The 20,410-nt window shown below is 41.7% G+C and overlaps 1 protein-coding gene across 1 annotated transcript in view; it reads left to right on the forward strand.

Annotated features, from left to right (window-relative positions):
• Window positions 1–1,201: 1,201 nt before the first annotated feature.
• The window catches only part of LOC143289801 (argininosuccinate synthase-like), a 29,760-nt gene continuing 10,551 nt past the window's right edge, over window positions 1,202–20,410 (forward strand). The window contains exons 1-7 of the mRNA XM_076598954.1: window positions 1,202–1,415; window positions 9,396–9,547; window positions 10,176–10,244; window positions 15,510–15,634; window positions 17,827–17,947; window positions 19,181–19,255; window positions 20,163–20,233. Of these exons, the coding sequence (XP_076455069.1) occupies window positions 1,409–1,415; window positions 9,396–9,547; window positions 10,176–10,244; window positions 15,510–15,634; window positions 17,827–17,947; window positions 19,181–19,255; window positions 20,163–20,233 (620 nt within the window). The 5' untranslated portion in view covers window positions 1,202–1,408. The remainder of the gene's footprint in view (window positions 1,416–9,395; window positions 9,548–10,175; window positions 10,245–15,509; window positions 15,635–17,826; window positions 17,948–19,180; window positions 19,256–20,162; window positions 20,234–20,410) is intronic.

Raw genomic sequence — 20,410 nt, forward strand, 5'->3', positions numbered from 1 at the left:
AATGTAAAGTAGGTGCAGTGAATAATTTAGGACATAATTCACATGTCAGTGGCCGTCTCAGTTGTTGCTCATGCTCACCGTAAATACAGCAAACCCGGCATCAGTAAAACATGCATTTAAAAGACATGTAGGCTATGTCCCGCGCACGCACACATTTTGCATAGCCTATTTAACTGACAGATAATTATGATGATGAAGACAATTAGAAACACCAAGTTATAGTAAACTGGCAACACAACACTCGATGTTACGCAAATAACTGAGGCAGAAAAAACCCATCAAATTACGACACTGAGTAGAATGAACATTTTTACAATAATCTAACATCTCAACTTGACTGAATTCCGGCAACTGAAAAGAGAGAGAAGAAGAAGAAAGAAAGAATTTGGTGGGCTGCATTGACAAGTGTTGGTAAATCGTCATGGTGTGGGTCATTAAGTTAACTTGACTCGATTTGTGTTTGTTTGGTTGGTTGGTTGTGCTTTGTGTGTGTGTGTCAGTGTGTGTGTGTGTGTTTTGTTGTGTTTTGTTTACCCAAGCATTTGATTATGCCGGGTGGATTAAACACCATGCACGTGCCATGTCTGTTTCGCAGCGGGCCTGCGGCCGTGCGATGCAAACACGCGAGAAAACTCAGCGGTATCGTTTATACCGATCCCAGTTCGGAATTTTAATTGGTACACTATTTACTACATGATTTATGCGTTTATCTATCTTTATAGGTATATCTACGTAAGTACCCGGCTGGCCATCTATATCTACTACCCCTGTCTGTCTGCCTATCTATCCGACTATCTATCTATCTGTTAATTGGGTTTGTTTCACTAATCCCTTTATCTCTAATGAACTCAAACTCATTCTTACATTTATTCTATCGTGTATCTAATTATTTCGTCTGATTAAATCCCATTTCACCGTGCCCATGTCGGAAGTGAGAAGGGAGGCAAACAGCAACTCGACGCCTGACCAGTTTCAGTTTCAGTGGCTCAAGGAGGCGTCACTGCGTTCGGACAAAACCATATACGCTACACCACATCTGCCAAGCAGATGCCTGACCAGCAGCGTAACCCAACGCGCATAGTCAGGCCTTGAGAAAAAAAAAAAAAAAAAAAAAAAAACCGGACCAGGACAATGGAGAAAGAGGGGAAGAAGAAAATGGGTTCACGGCAGGTCAATGTCAGGAGAGGTGCAGTTATCTGGGCCAACTCGTGCCGTGGAAAGAGCGTGCGTGCCTCACACATGGCGGGCTGCAAAAGAGGTCTTCACTCCGTTACGTGGTCTCTGCGTGCGGCTGTTGCTGGCCAGTGCAGGGGAGGTTCTCGCTCCTGTCAAGTTGGCAGCTCTCACACATCCACGTGTTTGCTGTGCTTGTCCTTGATAGTCGTCTGCTTTGAGATCTGTCACTTCTATGCAAGGTAAGAGAATAAAAAAATCTGCTTTCGTGTTCAGTCAGACTATTAAAGTTAAATTGGTTTGGGAGCCCTTCCAGATGGGGGACCATCGTGTGCGGATGGCAGACTGGTTAACGGAGACGTGCGATTACCAGCACATCTTATCGGTAATGGTGGAGTGTAGGGTCACGCCAAATCAGGAATAACAACGAAAATGAAACGTTGAACCTTGGCAAGATTTTCCCCTCCTTTTTTTCATGGGCAACGAACACTGCTATATGAGATATTATGCAATAAGTCAAAAAGGGTATCTAGACCTCAGAATACAACATCTATATAAAAATGTTTGTACCGAAGTATGGATTTATATCACACACACACACACACACACACACACACACACACATATATATATATATATATATACTGCGGAACGACAAAACATAATTTCTTAGTTACACAGTGCTTATTTTTATTGACGGCAAAGTTAGTCATTTACAAGTTTGAATATTTGGCCGCCTTTGTTTTTTTTCCCCATATTCTGTATGCCATCATCTTCATCATATGTATGCATTTTTTGTTTTCTGTCTATATTTCAACTCCCTCAAAAACATAACTAAACAGTTCGACTTTGCTGATTCGACATTTACAAACAAAGAATTTCCCTGTTATTTACAACATTTCATGTGTCATAAATCTATGTAAATGTGTGTATGCACAGTCTCCTTTGCAAATAGGCTGGTGATCTTTCATTAAATCATTTATGAGCTGTGAAAAAAAAGATATTTCCTATTGATATAATCAAGTCTATGATTTATGTTGGTTCCCCCACCCACCACCTCCCAGATCTTCTAGATCTAAATATCTCTATTCCTCACCACCCTCTCACTTGACTCTCTTTTTACTGCTCACTGAGGTTTTGATCCATGTGACTCTCTCTCTCTCCCTCCCACCCTACCTCCCTCTCTCTCTCTCTCTCTCCCCCCTCCCTCTCTCTCTCCCTTCCTCCCTCCCTACCCCCCCTCTCTCTCCTACCCTCCCTCTCTCTCTCTCCTACCCTCCCTACCTCCCTCTCTCTCTCTCCTACCCTCCCTACCTCTCTCTCTCTCTCTCCTACCCTCCCTACCTCCATCTCTCTCTCTCCTACCCTCCCTACCTCCCTCTCTCTCTCTCCTACCCTCCCTCTCTCTCTCTCCTACCCTCCCTACCTCTCTCTCTCTCTCCTACCCTCCCTACCTCCCTCTCTCTCTCTCCTACCCTCCCTACCTCTCTCTCTCCCTCCCTCCCTACCTCCATCTCTCTCTCTCCCTCCCTCCCTACCTCCATCTCTCTCTCTCTCAAGCCTATCAGCTATCCTGTTGGTTAGTCTCTGTCTCTTTGTGTGTCTATCTGTCTCTGTCTCTTTGTGTGTCTATCTGTCTCTGTCTCTTTGTGTGTCTGTCTGTCTCTGTCTCTTTGTGTGTCTGTCTGTCTCTGCCTTTTTCTGTGTCCCTTTTTGTCTCTGTCTGTCTGTCTCTCTCTTTCTCTCTCTTTCCTCCCTCTCCACTCTTTTCTGTCTCTCCATTTGTCTCTTTCTCTCTCCTTCATTCTCTCTCTCTCTCTCCACTCTCTCTCTCTCTCCACTCTCTCTCCTCTCTCTCTCTCTCTCTCTTTCCACTCTGTGCTATCTCTCCTTTTGTCTCTTTCTTTGTCTGCCTGTTTGTTTGCTCGTGCCTTTGTTCTTTCTTTGTTTCTCACACCCTCCCCTTTAAAGCTTCTCACTGTTCCCATTCCCACCACCGTCCCTATCTCTCTCTCTCTCGCATGCGCTTTACCTCTCTTCCCCCTCTTTTTCTTTATCTCCCCACCCCCACCCCACCCCCACTGCCCCCAACTCTCTCTCTCTCTTTCTCCTTCTCTCTTAAGCCGAGGTTGTTGGAGAGGTGAAAATACACAACAAATACTGATAATGATATTTACTGCTTTAGAAGGCCCTGGCCTACAAGAATGAATCATCATATTTGACTATCTCTCTCTCTCTCTCTCTCTCTCTCTCTCTCTCTCTCTCTTTCTTTCTCTCTTTCAACCCACCCCAGTCCCACGTCTTTTCAGGCAATAGAATAATACCTGAAGTGGGTCAAGGACTACACTTTAACATGGATACAAGCATGAGATGAATATATCAAGGAGCTAGGTGGCAATCATTTTGTCTGAAAACAGAAGGACCACACTTGAACATGGATACAAATACGAGATGATTATAACAATCAAGCCATAACGGCTTTTGTTTTATCTGAAAACAACATGCTGACACTCAGTGTCACAAAAAACACATTTCTGCTCCTTCTCACAGTATCGTCTTCCTTCAAGGTGATATTGATGTGACTGTCTTTCATTCCCGTTCTCCCACGCTGGGAACAGAGAGAAACACAAGAGAGTTTGTTGTTCTTCAGCTGTACAAATCGTCACAGTCATTATTATTATTATTATCATTATTATCACAGTCATTATTATTATTATTAAATATATTATGTTGTTGTTTTAAATTATTATTATTTAAAAAAAAATTATTTTTTTTTTTTTTCTCAAGGCCTGACAAAGCGTGTTGGGTTACGCTGCTGGTCAAGCATTTGCTTGACAGATGTGGTGTAGCGTATATGGATTTGTCCGAATGCAGTGATGCCTCCTTGAGCTACTGATACTGATAGTGATACACAGTTTTTCACTCAGTCCTTCAAAACAAATATTAAAACATTCCTAACCAAGAAGACTTTACATAATTAAGGCACTTCATTCCATATCTGTATTCTGTGGGTCAACATTTATTTCATCCATGCATGTTTGTGTGTGTGTGTGTGTTGGGGGGTGGGCAGGGGGGTATATGGTGGATGGGTGCTGTGTCTCACTGACGTTTCAGTTTCAGTTTCACGGGAGTTGTCACTGTGTTTGAACAAATCCATATAAAATGCTACACCACATTTGCTAAGCAGATGCCTGACCAGCAGCATAACACAATGCGCTTAGGCCTTGTCATAGAGCACCAATTTTCTTTCTTCTTCTTCTGTTTATTTCTTCTTTCTCTATCTGTCTGTCTGTCACTCTGTCTCTGTCTCTCTGTCTGTCTGTCTCTCTCGTTTAACTTAAGATGGTAAACCCATTTTTTTGTTTCAGGCTGGATACAAGCACACTTTGCTGTATACAGATATTCTTTGCTGGATACAAATACACTTTGCTGGATACAAATATATTCTTTGCTGCATACAAATATATTCTTTGCTGGATACAGTAATATTCTTTGCAGTATTATTCTTTGCTGCCTACAAACATATTCTTTGCTGGATACAAATATACTTTGTTGGATACAAATACTCTTTGCTGGATACAAGCACTATTTGCTGGATACAGAGACTCATTCTCGATGCATGGATACACTTTGGTGGATACATGTACACTTTGGTGGATACAAATATATTCCGCCAGAGGTTGGGGCCTTTGTTCCCTTAAGATGGTATCTGCATTACTGGGGATTATTATCATTTTGATTAGCTGAATCTCATGCCTCCCCCCCCCCCCCCCCCCCCCCCCCCCACCTTCACTATGTTTTCTGGTGATGTCAGATTCTGACACTGAGCAACAACTGGAATACTTTTTCTGTCTCTCCTTTCCTTGATTGACTCTATCTCTGTCTCTCTCTTTTTTTCTCTTCTCTCTTTCTTTCTCTCTCTCCCTCCTCTCTCTCTCTCTCTCTCTCTCTCTCTCTCTCTCTCTCTTTCCCTTGTCTCTCTTTCTCTCTTGAGTGCCTCTCTCTCTCAGTCTCTTTTTGGTAACCAAACTGGCTTTTTATCTTTTCATAAACAAACTGGCTTTAGATATATTAAACAATGGAAGACATGGGGCCTAATTTTCCTTTGATGCTTTTAAACTATTCATCCTTCTTTTGGCGTATGATATTGTTTTGTTGTCTGAAACAGCTGTTGATTTACAAACTCAGCTTAATAATTTACAACATGCTGCATCAACACTTCAGTTAAAGGTAAATATGAGCAACAGTAACATTATCATTTTTTGAAAAGGTGGATACTTAGGTATAAGGGAGAGATGGATGTACGATAATGTTACAATGCCTGTAGTTAACATTTGAATCATATATACCAAATCGAAATCTGGTTGTTACGTATTTAAAGTGTTTGTCCATTGTAGACAAGAAATAAGGTTTTACTTTATGGGTGTTACAAAAAGTTCTATATACACTAAATCTATCATAATTCTGAATATGTTCATGCCATTTTTGCCATCTACAATCAGTTAATCGTTGGCGAAAGACATTAATAAATGCATTCACACTACTAACACCCTGGTTTATCCATACTTCACCAAACCCATATTCAAACAATTACGTACATCAGAAACCCAGTTCTTCTTTCTCCTAACTTCTAATTCTTGTAACATTTTATAGGCTATATGAGGTAACTGAAATTCTTCCATCTGTTATAACTTAAACTATTAACTAATACAATAAACAGGTAATTTAATTTGTCCATTTAGTTTAGAATATTACCGAAATCGATGTGTCTTTAAGTTTAGTTTGTTGGTATCATCCATTAATTTTTTTTTTTAATGATAATGATAACCCATAATTTTTCTATGGACCAATATCCAGTACTAATGCTGCTCAAAGTGCCTTCCATCATTGAGCTAGATACAAACTTAACAGAAAAACATTACAACAGCTCAATCCAGTACGTTCACAGAACAAATCAAACAGCACAATCCACCAAACAGTAAAAAAAATATCAAGTAAATAATGCTTCTATAGATTAAAAAGAAATACATTCCATAAAATACACAATTCATAAAAACACATGCACATGCGCACACACACTCGCACGCACACTCACACACACATGCACGCACACACTCATGCCCAAACACATTAAATATATCAACTGCACTAAAACAGGATTACATAAGTATTGAAATATCGCTGGCATAAAAGATAGTGATGTCCAGAATTTATTAGTTTTCTTGTACAGTGCATTTCAATTTAGAGATAATGTATTGTCTTGGTTTATTTGTTTGACATGACCATTGATATATATGTATAACATTTAGTATGGCTGGGATTTGTTTGTATGTCCATGTACACCCTTCATGAGAGGTTATGGCCTGTCAATGAATATGTCATTTGCATTCATATTCTGTTTCTTTGACACCCAGTAATATTACAATGAGTCTGTGGCACTGAGTAGTGCCACCATGTGGCACTTACCACTCACTACTGTCACCATGTGGCACTTACTGCTCATTACTGTCACCTTGCGGCACTTACTACTCATTACTGTCACCATGTGGCACTTACTACTCATTACTGTCACCATGTGACACCTACTACTCATTACTGTCACCATGTGGCACTTACTGCTCATTACTGTCACCTTGCGGCACTTACTACTCATTACTGACACTATGTGTGACCGTTTGACACTCACCACTCATTACTGTCACCATGTGACACTTGCTGCTCATTACTGTCACCATGTGGCACTTGCTGCTCATTACTCTCACCATGTGGCACATTACTGTCACCATGTGACACTTACTGCTCATTGCTGTCACCATGTGACACTTACTGCTCATTACTGTCACCATGTGACACTTACTGCTCATTACTGTCACCATGTGACACTTACTGCTCATTACTGTCACCATGTGACACTTACTGCTCATTACTGTCACCATGTGACACAAACATTACTGTCACCATGTGACACTTACTACTCATTACTGTCACCATGTGACATTTACTGCTCATTACTGTCACCATGTGACACTTACATTACTGTCACCATATGACACTCACTGCTCATTACTGTCACCATGTGACACTTACATTACTGTCACCATGTGTCACCATGTGACACTTACTGATCATTACTGTCACCATGTGTCACTTACTGCTCATTACTGTCACTATGTGTCACTTACTGCTCATTACTGTCACTAAGTGACATGTCACTGTGTGACACTTACTGCTCATTACTGTCACCATGTGGCACTTACTGCTCATTACTGTCACCTTGCGGCACTTACTACTCATTACTGACACTGTGTGACCGTTTGACACTCACCACTCATTACTGTCACCATGTGTCACTTATTACTGTCACCATGTGACACTTACTGCTCATTACTGTCACCTTGCGGCACTTACTACTCATTACTGACACTATGTGTGACCGTTTGACACAATTACTGTCACCATGTGTCACTTATTACTGTCACCATGTGACACTTACTGCTCATTACTGTCACCATGTGGCACTTGCTGCTCATTACTCTCACCATGTGACACATTACTGTCACCATGTGACACTTACTGCTCATTACTGTCACCATGTGACACTTGCTGCTCATTACTCTCACCATGTGACACATTACTGTCACCATGTGCCACTTGCTGCTCATTACTGTCACCATGTGACACAAACATTACTGTCACCATGTGACACTTACTACTCATTACTGTCACCATGTGACATTTACTGCTCATTACTGTCACCATGTGACACTTACATTACTGTCACCATATGACACTCACTGCTCATTACTGTCACCATGTGACACTTACATTACTGTCACCATGTGTCACCATGTGACACTTACTGATCATTACTGTCACCATGTGTCACTTACTGCTCATTACTGTCACTATGTGTCACTTACTGCTCATTACTGTCACTAAGTGACATGTCACTGTGTGACACTTACTGCTCATTACTGTCACCATGTGGCACTTACTGCTCATTACTGTCACCATGTGACACTTACTACTCATTACTGTCACCATGTGACACTGCTCAGTACTGTCACCATGTGACACTTACTACTCATTACTGTCATCATGTGTCACCATGTGGCACTTACTGCTCATTACTGCCACCATGTGGCACTTACTGCTCATTACTGTCACCATGTGGCACTTACTACTCATTACTGTAACCATGTGTCACCATGTGGCACTTACTGATCATTACTGTCACCATGTGGCACTTACTGCTCATTGCTGTCACCATGTGGCACTTACTACTCATTACTGTCACCATGTGGCACTTACTGCTCACTACTGTCACCATGTGGCACTTACTGCTCATTACTATCACCATGTGGCACTTACTACTCATTACTGTAACCATGTGTCACCATGTGGCACTTACTGATCATTACTGTCACCATGTGGCACTTACTGCTCATTGCTGTCACCATGTGGCACTTACTACTCATTACTGTCACCATGTGGCACTTACTGATCATTACTGTCACCATGTGGCACTTACTGCTCATTGCTGTCACCATGTGGCACTTACTACTCATTACTGTCACCATGTGGCACTTACTGCTCATTACTGTCACCATGTGGCACTTACTGCTCATTACTGTCACCATGTGACACTTACTACTCATTACTGTCATCAGGTGTCACCATGTGACACTTACTACTCATTACTGTCACCATGTGACACTTACTACTCATTACTGTCATCATGTGTCATCATGTGACACTTACTACTAATTACTGTCACCATGTGACACTTACTACTCATTACTGTCATCATGTGTCATCATGTGACACTTGCTACTAATTACTGTCACCATGTGACACTTACTACTCATTACTGTCACCATGTGACACTACTCAATACTGTCACCATGTGGCACTTACTACTCATTACTTTCACCAAGTGTCAGATGCCTGACACATAAAGCTAACCTACTGGTCAGCGTGTAGAGAGTTGATACTAAGTATGCATGAAACATTAGTCCAAAATGAAATGAGAAATGAAAGATATATTGAAAGGGAAATAATTGAAATGAAAATTAGAACAAAAATGAAAGAATGAAAGTATTGTGTGTCTGTGATGCAGTGTAAAACTCTCTGCTTAAAATTTTTTTTTTTAAAGAAGAAGAAAAGATCTTGATACTCAGCACTGTGCAGCACCATTATGTTTGATTCCGGTGGTGGTACAGGTGTGAAGAGAGGAGACACCAGAGAGCAGACAATGGCGGACCAGGGCAAAGAGAGCGGAGGCAAGGTGGTTCTGGCCTACAGTGGGGGGCTGGACACCTCCTGCATCCTCACCTGGCTGGTGGAGCAGGGCTACCAGGTGGTGGCTTACCTGGTCAGTTTGCCCTTTGCTTTGGCCGTCTCTTTGTTTGGTTTCTTCCTTTGTTTGTTTTCAGGAGGGGGAGGGGGGGTGTGGTTATGTGAGAGATGACTTCATTCATGTATGTGTGTGGAGGAGGGGAGTGGAAGGAATAAATGTCAGCTGTTTCTGTTTTGAGTGTAAGTTAATTCCACTAATGTATAAATACACTTTATCACTCTTGGCTTATATCAGAGACTGACATAAACTTATAGTTGGACCAACAGCAAAGTGAGAGCTGCATTATCAATGGTTTCTCCACTGCAACAGGAATTCTTTTACAGCTTAGTCTTTTGAGAACCGTGTCTTTCAAAATAGGAGGTAAGATTGCACTGGCTGTGAGTGCTTCAGCTTTGGGGACTAACTGGCCTTTGGGAACTATCCCCACACCCACTGTCCTAAGCCCTCTTGTCCAAGAGAGTGGGGATGTAATTTGGGCCAGACACTCTCCACTGTAATAGAATTTTAGCCCAGATAGTGGGGACAGCAGCAGCCTCCTCTGTTAACCATTTCCTGCTGTTTAGGCAGCTGTACTCCATTTTCAGTGGTGTCATTATTTCAGGGACAGTGCCCATGTCTCTACAGCTTGTTCACTTTCTGACAGGCAAATATTGGTCAGGAGGAGGACTTTGAGGCAGTGAAAGCGAAAGCCTTGAAGTTTGGAGCTACAAAAGTGAGTACATGATGTGTGTTGTATGTGTGTGTGTGTGTTGTATGTGTATGTGTACATGTGTGTGTGTGTGATTAAAATGTCCTGTTTTACTCATATTTATAAATAATCTAATATCACTTGTGATGCTATCTTCCTTGCCTACAAGACTGGCATTGTCCGTGACATTTGTAAATGTGAGCCGAAGTGGAAAGTAACTTGAAGACATTGGTTTCGTTCACCAGTGATTTGTCTAGTGTAACTTGATGGTGACCTAACCAATAGCTCCATTGGAACTGCTGACACTGGGGTGGCAGGCAAACCTGGGTATGTGGCCGGTGTTTGAGGGGAGGAGGGGGGGATGTTTGGGTGACAAGGGGAACAAGCAGCAGGAGACTGAGACTAACGCCACTGGAAAGAACGGGAGGAAAGGGAATACCACACCCCACCCCCACCCCCACTGCCACCCCTACTCACAACCCTACCCCCACCACCACCCCCATCCCATCCCCACTACCATTCCAAGTGCCACCCTCACCATCACTCCCAGCTGGCACCACCACTCTCACTGCCACCCCCACCTCACTCCCACTCTCACTGCCACCCCCACCCCCACCCCCACTGTCACTTCCACCCCCACTCTCACTGCCACCCCACTCCAACTTCCATCCCCACCCCCACTCTCACCCCCACCCCTGAAAATGATTTAGTCATCTTCCCTCAGTGTCACTCTCTAAGCACCTGCCACCCCAAATCATGGGCAAGGCAGCAAATGTCGTGATCAATACAATGTCCAGGACTGTGATCAATACAACACCCAGGACTGTGTGTCCAGGCATGTGATCAATACAGCGTCCAGGACTGTGATCAATACAACGTCCAGGCATGTGATCAATACAGCGTCCAGGACTGTGATCAATACAGCGTCAATACAACGTCCAGGCATGTGATCAATACAGCGTCCAGGACTGTGTGTCCAGGCATGTGATCAATACAACGTCCAGGACTGTGATCAATACAACGTCCAGGCATGTGATCAATACAGCGTCCAGGACTGTGATCAATACAGCGTCAATACAACGTCCAGGCATGTGATCAATACAGCGTCCAGGACTGTGATCAATACAGCGTCAATACAATTTCCAGGCATGTGATCAATACAACATCCAGGCATGTGATCAATACAACATCCAGGCATGTGATCAATACAACGATCAATACAGCGTCCAGGCATGTGATCAATACAATGTCCAGGCATGTGATCAATACAACGATCAATACAATGTCCAGGCATGTGATCAATACAACATCCAGGCATGTGATCAATACAACAATCAATACAACGTCCAGGCATGTGATCAATACAACGTCCAGGCATGTGATCAATACAACGTTGATCAATACAACGTCCAGGCATGTGATCAATACAACGTCCAGGCCAGCAGTGAATGGCTGACCAAGCACAACAGCCCAGTCCCCTGCTTCAGCTTGTCTTGTGCTGTTTGTGTGGCCAGCCCCTCCATCTGTCAGGGGGGGGGGGGGACTGACGGCAGCCAAATAAAACTGGAGGCGGGAAATGTTTGCCAGTTTTATGGTAATTGCCCCAGCACATGTTGGGCATTCTGAGTGCCTGTCTGTGGGTTCCCTGGAAGTTCAGGGTTCAAGGCCGCAATATGAGGAGGAGAATTGGAGACGTTTATGAATATTCATGTTTTCTTGGTTGGAGTACAAGAAGGAGAACATGATACACATTTATATAATCTGGATTAGGTCGTTGGAGTATAGAGAATGAGAATTATGGTGTGTACAAATAATAATGATAATATTATAATGATGTATTGTACATATAGTGGGCTCTGAGTGCCTCATATGAAACAATGCAGATACAATAGTATATAATGGCATGCAACAGCCCATTAAAACATACCAGAACAAAATGATAAATGAAATACATACCCAGACTGCAGGACAGATTACAAATGTGAATAATCACATGAAAAAGCAAACAGTATGCCTTACACATGCATGCACATATACACGCTCACACACCCTCCCTCCTTTTCCTTCTGTCTTCCCCTGCCCCCCCACCCCCTCTCTCTCTCTCTCTCACACACACACACACACACACACTCACATACACTCACATAGTCATTTTGTCACTTTCTTTTTGCTGTTCATTCACTTTATTTTTCTTTTCACACATTTTCTGACATTAAGCTTCTTTCCCTTTTTATCTTTTCATCAGCAGGGATTTTTTTTTTCATCTGTTGGTAATCTGTTTTTGTTTTCACATGTTCTCTAAAGTCAAGCATCTTACCATCTTCATTTTTGACTCACTTGTGTAAACAGAGTGAGTCTATGTTTTAACCCGGTGTTCGGTTGTCTCTGTGTGTGTGTGTCGTGTCTGTGTGTCCGTGGTAAACTTTAACATTGACATTTTCTCTGCAACTACTTTGTCAGTTGACACCAAATTAGGCATAAAAAAAAGGAAAAATTCAGTTCTTTCCAGTCATCTTGTTTAAAACAATATTGCACCTCTGGGATGGGCACAATTTTTTTTTTAAAAGCCTAATTATATGCAAACTGCATTTACTGTTATATTTATATTTTTTGTATTCTCTAAACTTGGCACTTTGATCTGATATTCTGACACAACAACAAGAGCAGTCATTTTTATCATTTTTTGTTCAAATGGGAACTTCTTTTGCCAAGCATGGAATTTTTGTTTATTTTGCAAACGTTTTGGTGCAGATAGTAAAAAAGGGAAATTACTCTGTAATTAATGCAAGGGGACTTAATTTATCACAAGTGAGTCTTGAAGGCCTTGCCTCTCTTGTTTTCCCCTTTACATCATAAAAGATAATAATAATGTTTGGGTTTTTTTAATACATACATCTGTCATTAATCCACTCCTCTTTTCACCCCACGTCCCCAGCCCCCCTCTGATGTTCAGCCTCTTTCCTTGGGGCATCACTGGGTGACAGACAGCCTTCCTCCCAGCAGGGCTGTCCATTTAATCTGGTGGGATTACCCCCTCCTGAGAGGTGACGGCAGCAGAAGGCCAATCAATAGAGTTGTTGGGTTAGGTCCCTTGGACACGATCAGCATCTGTCGACGACTCTTGATCAATCCCTTAGGATTAGCACTCCTGACTTGGACCCAGCTGGCATGTGCTGCATCCAGTCTGGAGAGCTGATGCCTTGGAGGAGGGAGAGGGAGCAACAGATTGGATGGGAAGGAGTGGGGATTGGGGGGTGGGGGTGCGGAGAATGTGTTGGCGGTGCATTATTTGCTTGCCTTTTTGTGGAGGGGAGCATGGGTGGGTGGGTGGGGGGGGGAATTGTGTCGGATTTTGTTTCTTGTGTTTTACCCTTTTTGTGGGAGGGGTGAGGGCGGGCAAGGGGGGGGGATAATGCTGTCATTGTTTTTATCTTTTTTGCCCCCCCTAACCCCCCCCCCCTTTTTTTAAATATATAATGGGATTTTTTTTTTTTTTTTTTAATGGGGTGGACAGTGGGTAGGAATAATGATGAGTTTTTGTTTTTGTTTTGGATTTTTTTTCTTCTTGGGGGCTGGGGGGATATCTATATCTATATCAGTCTCTCTCTCTTTTATATATATATATATATATATATATATATATATATATATATATATATATATATATATATATATAATACACTTTTAATCCAGAATATGCTACACAGAATATATGGCCAATCCAGAATAAACACATGGTTGCCTTGATGTTTTTCTTTTACTTGAAATGAAAGAACAATGAGGCTATGTATGAGAGTAAATGATTAACAAATAATAAAGAGTGGTGACTCTCTTCATATACAAAATACACATTGTCAAGTCTGTGCTGCTTACGCTACCGATTCAGCTAGCACACAGGTAAATAAAAGGTGCATTGGAACAAACCCATACACTTCCTCAGGGACATGGTTGTATTGATTTTATTGATGCTGACTCTTGGGTATAAATCTTCCTGTGTCCTTCAGTGTGTTAGGGGGTGGGGAGTGTCTGGTGGTTCATCTGTCTTTGTCTCTGTCTGTCTGTCTGTCTGTCTTTCCCTCCCCCCTCAACACCACCCCCAATGCTTTCTCCATCACTCTTGTGTCCATTGGTGTCTCTTTGCCCCTCTTTCTGACTCTCAGTTCTTCTCTGCCGCCCTACCTCCCTCCCCTTTCTCTCTGTCTACCCCCCACCCCCACTCCACACCCCCACACCCCCACGCCCTGTCTCCTCTCTGCTCTTTGTCTCCAAAGATATCTCTTTCACTCCCTCTGTCCATCTGTGTCTGCCTAAGAAGTTCTGCCTCAGTCTCTCTCTCTATCTCTATCTCTCCCCCTCCCCCTCTCTCATCCCCTGTCTTTCGCTCTGTCGTTCTGTCTCTCACTCTATGTCCTTGTCTCTGTCTCTCTCTGTCTTTTTTTTTTTTTTTTTTCTCTCTTGCTGTCTCTAAAGAGGGTCTTGCTTCCGAAGCATTATTGCTCTATCAGAGGTAATGTAGGGGGAACGAAGGGGAACATTTTTGTATCTGGCATCTGTTATTGCAGACAGTGGATGAAAATGAGTTCTGTCATTTACTGATTAATCGTCTTTTCATTCTTTCTTTCTGTCAGTCTTTTTTTTTTTTTTTCCTTTTTGCTTCTTTTTCCCCCTTTTTTAATCTCCCTGTTCTGTTTTTCCTTTTTACTTTTATTTATTTCTCTTTGTATTTTCTTTCTTTCTTTCTTTTCTGTTTTCTTTCTTTAGATATTCCTTTGTTCTTTTTTTCACACACACACACACTTACACACACACACACACACACACACAGACACACACACACACACACACACACACACACACACACACACACAGACACACACACACACACACACACACACACACACACACACACACACAGAGAGAAACAAACACAGAGAAATTAAAACATAGGATGATGTTAAAAAGAAGATGGAGATTAACATTTGAAAAGAACCATGGCAATATCTGTCTTTTCCGGTGTGTGTGTGTGTGTGTGTGTGTGTTTTGAGGGCTTGTGAGTTGAGAAAAGGGGTTGTCAGTATATCAGTATACAATGCATGAATTGTGTGAAAGGAGAGGGTGAAGTACACTTCGTTGCTTGCAAAATTCTACTTTAAGAAAAAAAAATTATAATTCACAGTCATTGCAATCAATGTTTTTGTTTGTTGTGATTGTTATCATCATTATTGATGATTACTATTATCGATAGAATTATTATTAGCGTCATGGTCATCAATACCATCATTCTGTCAGATGGTTATACCAGACTTGAGGAAGGAGTTTGTGACCGAGTTCATCTGGCCAGCCGTGCAGGCCAGCGCCAAGTACGAAGACCGGTACCTACTGGGTACTGCCCTGGCTCGCCCCCTCATCGCCAGGTGAGACAAGCAAGTCAGCATTGACAGGAGGTGGGGGGTTGGGAGGGGGGTTCTGATTGAGAGGGATAGATGTGTTGATTGATTTGGTTAATGGGGGAGTTGTTGTTTTTTTTCTCAAGGCCTGACTAAGCGTGTTGGGTTACACTGCTGGTCAGGCATCTGCTTGGCAGCTGTGGTGTAGCATATATGGATTTGACCGAACGCAGTTGACTTCATCAAGTTTTTGTGCCTTATAAATATTATTATTATTAGTAGTAGGTTTTCTTTTAAATGTGTTTATCTATTATTTATTTATTTATTTATTTATTTTATTTATTTTTTTATTTTATTGATTTATTCTTCTTCTTTTTTTCTTCTTTTTTTTCTCAAGGCCTGACTAAGCGCTTTGGGTTACACTGCTGGTCAGGCATCTGCTTGGCAGATGTGGTGTAGCGTATATGGATTTGTCCGAACGCAGTGACGCCTCCTTGAGCTACTGATACTGATACTGGGGGAGATTAATTTATTGATTGAGGTTGGGGGTTGATTTTTTTTTTAAGGTGGGGGGGGGGGGGGGGATTTATTTATTGAGTGGGGGCTGATTTCTGATTTATTCAATTTGTTGATTAGGGGAGGTTTACTTATTGTGTGAGAGGGCATTGTTTTCTGATTGAGGGGGGTTGATTTAGAGTGAGTGATTTGCTTTTATTGTCAGGGCACTGATTTCTGATTGAGGGTGATTTGATTTCCTGATAATGATAATGATAATAATAAAATGCAGGCTTGTATAGCATAGTACCCCCATCTCAGATGGGGCTCACCGCGCTTCACAATAAAATATACAAATTAGAGACTAAGTGTGGTAAATAGTAAAGAGTGGTAACTCTCTCCATTCACAAGGCACACAACTTCAAGTCAGTGCTGCTTACGCTACCTATTCAGCTAGCACACAGGTAAACAAAAGGTACATTGGAACAAACTCAGACACTTCCTCACACAGATTTTTTGTATAATTGTTCGTTGATCATGAATTATCTCATTCTCCCATATGATTTCAAGTTTTGATGAACCCAACAATAAAACTTAGTTTCATTTTTCATTCTCCTACATATCATTTATTTACCTATGACAATAAACACAAACAGACAGCGTTTCAGAGAAGGAGATGCTGGGACAGTCATGTAGCATTCACTTAACATTGTTGTGTTGCTGTCTTGGTATTTGACATTGTTGTGTTGCTGTCTTGGTATTTGACATTGTTGTGCTGCTGTCTTGGTATTTGACATTACTGTGTTGCTGTCTTGGTATTTGACATTACTGTGTTGCTGTCTTGGTATTTGACATTGTTGTGTTGCTGTCTTGGTATTTGACATTACTGTGTTGCTGTCTTGGTATTTGACATTGTTGTGTTGCTGTCTTGGTATTTGACATTACTGTGTTGCTGTCTTGGTATTTGACATTACTGTGTTGCTGTCTTAGTATTTGACATTACTGTGTTGCTGTCTTGGTATTTGACATTGTTGTGTTGCTGTCTTGGTATTTGACATTGTTGTGTTGCTGTCTTGGTATTTGACATTACTGTGTTGCTGTCTTGGTATTTGACATTGTTGTGCTGCTGTCTTGGTATTTGACATTGTTGTGTTGCTGTCTTGGTATTTGAGATTGTTGTGGTGCTGTCTTGGTATTTGACATTGTTGTGCTGCTGTCTTGGTATTTGACATTACTGTGTTGCTGTCTTGGTATTTGAGATTGTTGTGCTGCTGTCTTGGTATTTGACATTGTTGTGTTGCTGTCTTGGTATTTGACATTGTTGTGTTGCTGTCTTGGTATTTGACATTGTTGTGTTGCTGTCTTGGTATTTGACATTGTTGTGTTGCTGTCTTGGTATTTGACATTACTGTGTTGCTGTCTTGGTATTTGACATTGTTTTGGTGCTGTCTTGGTATTTGAGATATTGTGGCAGCATTGGACGGACTCTGGACTTCTGATCCAGTGTACACCAGTGACCAGGGTTCCAGACCTTTTTCAGCATGATGCTGTGCCTTGAGAAAGGCAGTTTACCCCAATTTTCCTCGCTCCGCCCAGGTACGGATGGGTACCTGACTGGTTGGGGAAGGTTTAAATGGCCTTGACACAGTGAAAAAGAATTGAATGGCGTGAATGGCATCAAAGGCTGTGGGACCTTTAACCTTCTTCACATTTCTTGGTGCCAGAGCCATGGTGAAGGTGGCGAAGGAGGAAGGAGCGCAGTACGTATCCCATGGTGCAACAGGCAAGGGCAACGATCAGATCCGCTTCGAGCTTGGGGCCTATTCCCTGCACCCCTCCATCAAGGTTGATTTGGTTTGATCAGTTTGGTTTGGTTTTTAATCATGTCACAATGTACCACAGTTACAGGTGAACAGGACAAGGAAATCTAACACAAATTCCTATCCTGTTATTTGTACATCTTAGATATGTGACGGATATCTTCACAACTACAGATTTGACACTGACTATACACAACTGAAATACGACACAACTGAAATATGAACAGAGTGAAACAATAGTAAAAAGGATGAACATGTGGTAGGGAGAAATCAATAGGTAGAGAGAGAGAAGAAGGAGAAACAAGGCTTGGGCAAAAAAACAAGTAAAGTGAGACAGTCCAGTCCGACCACCTTGGCCAACAAAAAGGTTGAGCAATCATTGATATGTGTGTCAGTGCATTATTTTTCTAATTTGTAAACTTTTTCTCTTTCACCTTAGAATGTCAGCATGCAGTGAATACAGTGCTAATGAGGGGAACCATGTGCGCCCTGCACTTCGCACTCATTAGATAGCCCACAGCAGCAAGAGTTGTCGCACTTGTCCCTGGTAAAATTCTGAAGAAAAATTCACTCTACATGTGTATGTGTGCACATGACTGAAACCTAACTTTAAAGACACAGGAAATGAATGATGAGCGCCTACAGGCAGCAGTCAGTTGGCTCTGTTCAGGCAGGGAGCCTGTTGTGCAAATGATTCCAGGTTTGTAAAGCATTTTGAGATTGGCCTCTGACCGAAGATAGTGCTATATGAATATAGTAATAGTTTAATAAATAAATCTCTTTTGAACAAAATCCAACACAATGCTGAATGTAATGGAGCTATCTCAGGACTGAAAAATGGAACAGAGTCAGAGGCAGCATTAGAAAAACATGCTATTATTTAGATGCCTAACAAGGAGACAGCAAAGAACAGTTGTTGTTTTTTCAAACAGAAACCCAGTGAAAAGAGAAGCATGAAAAACACTTTCCTTCAAACAGTAGTCAAAGAGAAGCACAGGAAATAATATATATGTAATCAATTTTGTATTAAATGTGAACAAAGTATTCAACGTATATATGCATTTCTAATCAAATACTTAGAAACCGGGACCTTCAGATTGAAAGTCCAATGCTTTAACTACCAGGTCATTGTGCCTGTCATGAACTTGTCTGGTAAGTAAAAAAATGTATTATTTGATTAACTTGTCTGGTAAGTAAAGAAATGTATTATTTCATGAACTTGTCTGGTAAATAAAGAAATGTATTATTTCATCATCAGGTGATCTCACCTTGGAGGTTGCCAGAGTTTTACCAGCGGTTCCCTGGCAGGAACGACCTGTTTGAGTACGCCAAGGTAAGACGTTCAACTGCATGAGTTCAGCAAAATGAGACAAGCTAGGCTTGGCAGAAATGGGGTTATCTTGTTGGAAAGAAAACTTCAGTATGCCAAGATAAAGATCAATCCCTTCAAATGATTTTTTAGACTTTACTTTTTTCTTTTTTTTAACCAATGCTTTGGTTTAGTTCCAGTATCATGTACAGATTTTTTTATTGTATTTTTTCAGAGGAATTGCATGGAGCAGTGAATTTTAGAAGCATGTGAGGCTTATGGGCTTTAGCATGACAATGATCAGTTCTTGATTTCCTGTTGCAGTGATAGACTGTTGAGAAGGAAATGGATGGTTGGATGTGTTGTTGTGTATCCTGATTTTATTGAAGATTTCTTATCTGTGGCTGATCAAGGGGGACTGTTGTTGAAGGGATGTGGTGGAGGTCTCCACTCCAATGGAGGTCGCACCCAGTGTGGTTCCGTGACTAAGGGATTATTCTCGTAAGTACAGGGCTTAGTAGGTGGTGTCCTAAGTATGTCATATCAGAACAGGCACTACTGAACACCACCAAAGTGACTCAGCAGCAGAGCAGGGTCTCCTTCTGGTGTGTCACCTCCTGGCGACCTAACATTGATAGTTCCCTGAGGATGGCTAACTCTGGGACTGCAGCAGATGAACCCAGGCATGGCTGTGTATGGGGGATTTGGAATGAGCAGCATGGGAGTAATGCCACTGAAACGTTGCAGATAATGGGGCAGCAAAAAAAAAAAAAAAAAATGCAAACAAACAAAAAATTGGACCACCTGTGACTGGTGTGAAACCATTTTGATTTTTCTCTGCAGAAGATTCAGTACTTTATAGATACTATTATTATTATTTAATCATCATTACTACAATAACCAACACTAGCAGTGGTAATATGTATTTCAGGAACATGGTATACCCCTGCCAGTCACCCCCAAAACACCATGGAGCATGGACGCCAACTTGATGCACATCAGGTAGGTCCTGTCTATCTGTCTGGCTGACTTGGTGCTTTGCTTTATTGTTTGTGGATGTGGAGCAGGTGGCAGGATGGTTAAGACACTTCAGTCAATCCATCAATCAAAAACACTTTATCAGCCCACTTAGAAATTAACTTGTGCAATCACAGGCTTGTTGTAACACCAACATATAAT

This window comes from Babylonia areolata, chromosome 14 (assembly GCF_041734735.1).
Source record: "Babylonia areolata isolate BAREFJ2019XMU chromosome 14, ASM4173473v1, whole genome shotgun sequence".
Taxonomy (NCBI): Eukaryota; Metazoa; Mollusca; class Gastropoda; order Neogastropoda; family Buccinidae; genus Babylonia; species Babylonia areolata.